Here is a 3,629-nt window from a genome sequence, read left to right as displayed (position 1 = left end):
GCATCCGAACTTTTGTACAAATTTTATGAAAAGAAAGAGATAGCTTTAGGAGTGTATGTATACCTTAGCAAGGCATTCGATTGTTTGGATCACAAAATCTTATTAAGAAAACTAAGTTTTAATGGAATTAGAGGCATTCCATTGGAATGGTTCCAAAGTTATCTGTCTCATAGAACAAAATATAATGAATCTGACTCTGAATTGCTATTAATGAAGCAAGGTGTTCCTCAAGGTAGTATCTTGGGCCCGTTATTATTTTTGCTCTTCATAAATGACATTGTTGAGTCTTCAAGGAAATTACATTATGTACTGTATGCCGATGACACAAACATCTTCTATTCTGGTAAAAATTTGAAAGACTTAATTTTCGAAGCCAATGTTGAACTTCAAAAGGTTGCTAGCTGGTTTTCAGCAAATAAACTAAAAATTAAATCAGACCAAAACAAAGTTCATGATATTTAACTTTGGCAAAAAGAATGATACTTTAATTGAAAATGTTAATCTGACAATAGATGGTAACTGTATTGACCAGGTATAATTTGCAAATTTTTTAGGAGTTGGCATGACAACAAACTTACATGGGCAAAACACATTGAATTAATTTCCAGGAAGATTCGGTCCCAAGTCGGTTTAATGAATAAGCTCAAAAGTTTTCTACCATCCTCTACCATGCTTTCTCTATACTATACCCTCATATATCCTTATATCAAACTTCAAAAGCGGGCTGTTCGGTTTTGCTGCAACGCTTCCTTCAGGGCGCACACCTCTTCATTATTTAAATCCTTAAATTTACTCAAACTTCCAGATATTCTTTCTCAACCGACTTTTTATATATGTACAAACTCCAAAATGATTTGCTACCAGTAACGTTTTATGACAGTTTTCATTTGAACTCGGATGTCCACTCCTTTAATACAAGAAGAAAAAAAAGACTTCCATCTACCAAAATTCACTTACTCATTTTTGCAAAATAAATCAATTAGATATCAAGGTCCTCACAAATGTAACTCCATGGCAAGTTATTTAAAGGGTATTAAGAACCACAACGCATTTAAACTTAAACTGAAAAGAACAGTACTTGCCACTTATTGATATATTGAAATACATAATTGATTCATATATTTTGTTAGCATGTAACATTATTATTATTATTATTATTATTATTATTATTATTATTATTATTATTATTATTATTATTGTATTGTATCGTATTTCATCGTATTGTATTGTATAGTATCTGTATGTTTTTATGTTTGGGGTTGCTTGTTTACAAGTTTTTAACTTATTTTAGCAATCCCGGTATTTATAATGATTTCATTTGTAATGATTTCATTTTGATGTTTTTAATCTTTTGCCGAATAAATGTGAATTTGAATTTGAACTTGTTTGTCAAAGAAATGTGTATGTTTAGATACGAGATTTAAGTCCAGCATTTATGCAAGTTTTTGTTATGGTATAAAATTGTTCATTACAAGTTAAATGCTCCTTGCATAAATATGGCAGCACAACTAATGTTTGATAATGTCCCTCAGTTGGACTCAGGGTATAAATTTGAAGATTGGACTGAGGTTCTTGAGTCATGGTTTATAGCAAATGATATCAGAGCAGATGAAAAGAAGAAGGGTATATTCTTGTCAGGATTAGGAAGTATACACATGATGCACAGGTTTGAATGCGTCGGTAGGGATTGTGTGCACAAGGTACCTTTGAATGGTTTTAGACCAAATTTAAAGGTACCACGTGCACACAATTCCACTGACCCACGAATTAAACCTGTGCATCACCTGTTTTATAAGATGGGGCTCTCAACATTGTCAAAAATACAACATTTTGTTATTTTACCTTTTACCGGATGCATGGCAAAATCATGCTTTCCGGCAGTACCGGACGCATGATTTTGCATAATTTGTCTGTTCTTAGTGCAATGGATTAAAAAAAATGTAGAATGACTAAGGCCTAAACCTTAACAAAATAAAGTCGGGCCTCACTGACCTTAACATGAAACCTTAACAAAAGAAAGTTATTAAATCAATAAAACCTTATTTTGCAAGCTTTTTTGAGTTTTGGGGATGTGCAGTCTAAATTAGAAGAGGTCTGGATCAATTGCAGAAATTGAGACTGTCCATCATCCTTGGTCTGAAGAAATTTCATAAATACTTACATGAAAGGAAATTCACTATAGTCACAGATCACAAGCCCTTACTTGGCTTATTTGGAGACAAGCCAGCAAGCCCGATGGCCTCTGCAAGACTGTCGAGATCTGACACATGATCATGTCAACATATGATTACACCCAGGCGCGTACGCAGGGGGTGGTTTTGGGGTTAAACCCCCCTCGAGTTTTTTTTATGTGTATGTTTTATGTATGTTTTTTTGGAAACCCCCCTTTTGATTTTAACCCCCCCCTTGAAAAAAATCCTGCGTACGCCACTGATTACACCATTGTTTACAAGGAAGGCAAGAGACACCAGAATGCCGATGGATTGTCCAGATTACTAATGCCTTCAACTGATGGAAGTAAATGGCCAAATGAGGACTTAGCAGAATTGAGTGATCTGCAGCCAGGAAGAGTCAACGTGTTGTTTGACATAGACTCTCGACCAGTTGATGCGAGTGAAGTGAAACAAAAAACTGACAAGGACCCAATATTGCAAAAGGTCAAACATAACGTTATGCAAGGATGTCAAACATAACGATATGCAAGGATGGCCAAGTTCCAGGAATTTAGATGATGAAGTTCGCCCATTTGCTCGGAAGAAAACAGAGTTGACTATAGAAGATGATGTTCTTCTATGGGGACAAAAGAGTTGTCATACCCCAGGATCCTGATATGCGTACCAGGATAGTAGATGAGCTTCACGCTACACATCCAGACATAGTCAAGATGAAAGCCCTAGCTCGATCTTTTGTTTGGTGGCCCGGAATAGACAGATGTTTAGAGCAGAAGGTTCGTACGTGTTCAGTGTGCAAGGAACATCAGAACAACCCTCAAGCAGCTCCTATTCATCCTTGGGAGTTCCCAGAGAGACCGTGGATGAGAATACACATCGATTACCCCTCAATTGAGAACCAAGATGTTCTGATAGTCGTAGATGCACATTGCAAATGGATAGAAGCTGTTAGAGTTCCTAATGCAACCGCTTCTGCCACAGTAACTGCTATGAGACGCCTATTTGCTACACATGGGATTCCGGAAACGTTGGTTAGTGACAATGGAACTCAAGTCAGCTCAGAAGAATTTACCAAATTTCTCACTGACAACAACATAGAACATATGTGCAAACTGCCCTCACCACCCATCAAGTAATGGCTTAGCAGAGAGAGCTGTTCAGATAGTAAAGAGGTGTTAAGAAAACAAGTGGAAATAATTTGGAGATGCGAGAATCCAAAAATTCTTAATGACATACCGGATCACACCCCATGAAACCACCGGTACATGCCCAAGTATATTTGTAAAGCGCTATATAAAAATTAAATATTATTATTATTAAGTGAACTTCTGTACAAGAGAAGGATTGGGAGCAGATTAGATCAAGTCCGTCCAGAATTGACGAAGACTGTGAAACAAAAACAATCTGCCATGAGACAGAGGTGAGACAAAAGGACCAAGATAGACGTTAAAACATTCA

At 36.4% G+C, this 3,629-nt stretch overlaps 1 protein-coding gene across 1 annotated transcript; it reads left to right on the top strand.

Annotated features, from left to right (window-relative positions):
• The first annotated feature begins 2,779 nt into the window (after positions 1-2,779).
• LOC115929273 (uncharacterized protein K02A2.6-like) lies at positions 2,780-3,307 on the top strand. The gene has a single exon (XM_030997967.1). It carries the CDS (start codon positions 2,780-2,782, stop codon positions 3,305-3,307), a length of 528 nt encoding a protein of 175 aa, XP_030853827.1.
• Positions 3,308-3,629: the final 322 nt, after the last annotated feature.

The sequence above is a fragment of the Strongylocentrotus purpuratus genome, unplaced genomic scaffold (genome assembly GCF_000002235.5).
Source record: "Strongylocentrotus purpuratus isolate Spur 01 unplaced genomic scaffold, Spur_5.0 spur5_scaffold_4, whole genome shotgun sequence".
NCBI classification, from domain to species: domain Eukaryota; kingdom Metazoa; phylum Echinodermata; class Echinoidea; order Camarodonta; family Strongylocentrotidae; genus Strongylocentrotus; species Strongylocentrotus purpuratus.
The sequence above is the reverse complement of the archived record's forward strand: the minus strand, read 5'-3'. Positions and strand labels throughout refer to the sequence as shown.

What these genes read in the sequence shown, in the direction of transcription:
- LOC115929273 (XM_030997967.1), top strand. Translation starts at nt 2,780, where the DNA reads ATGATGTTCTTCTATGGGGACAAAAGAGTTGTCATACCCCAGGATCCT.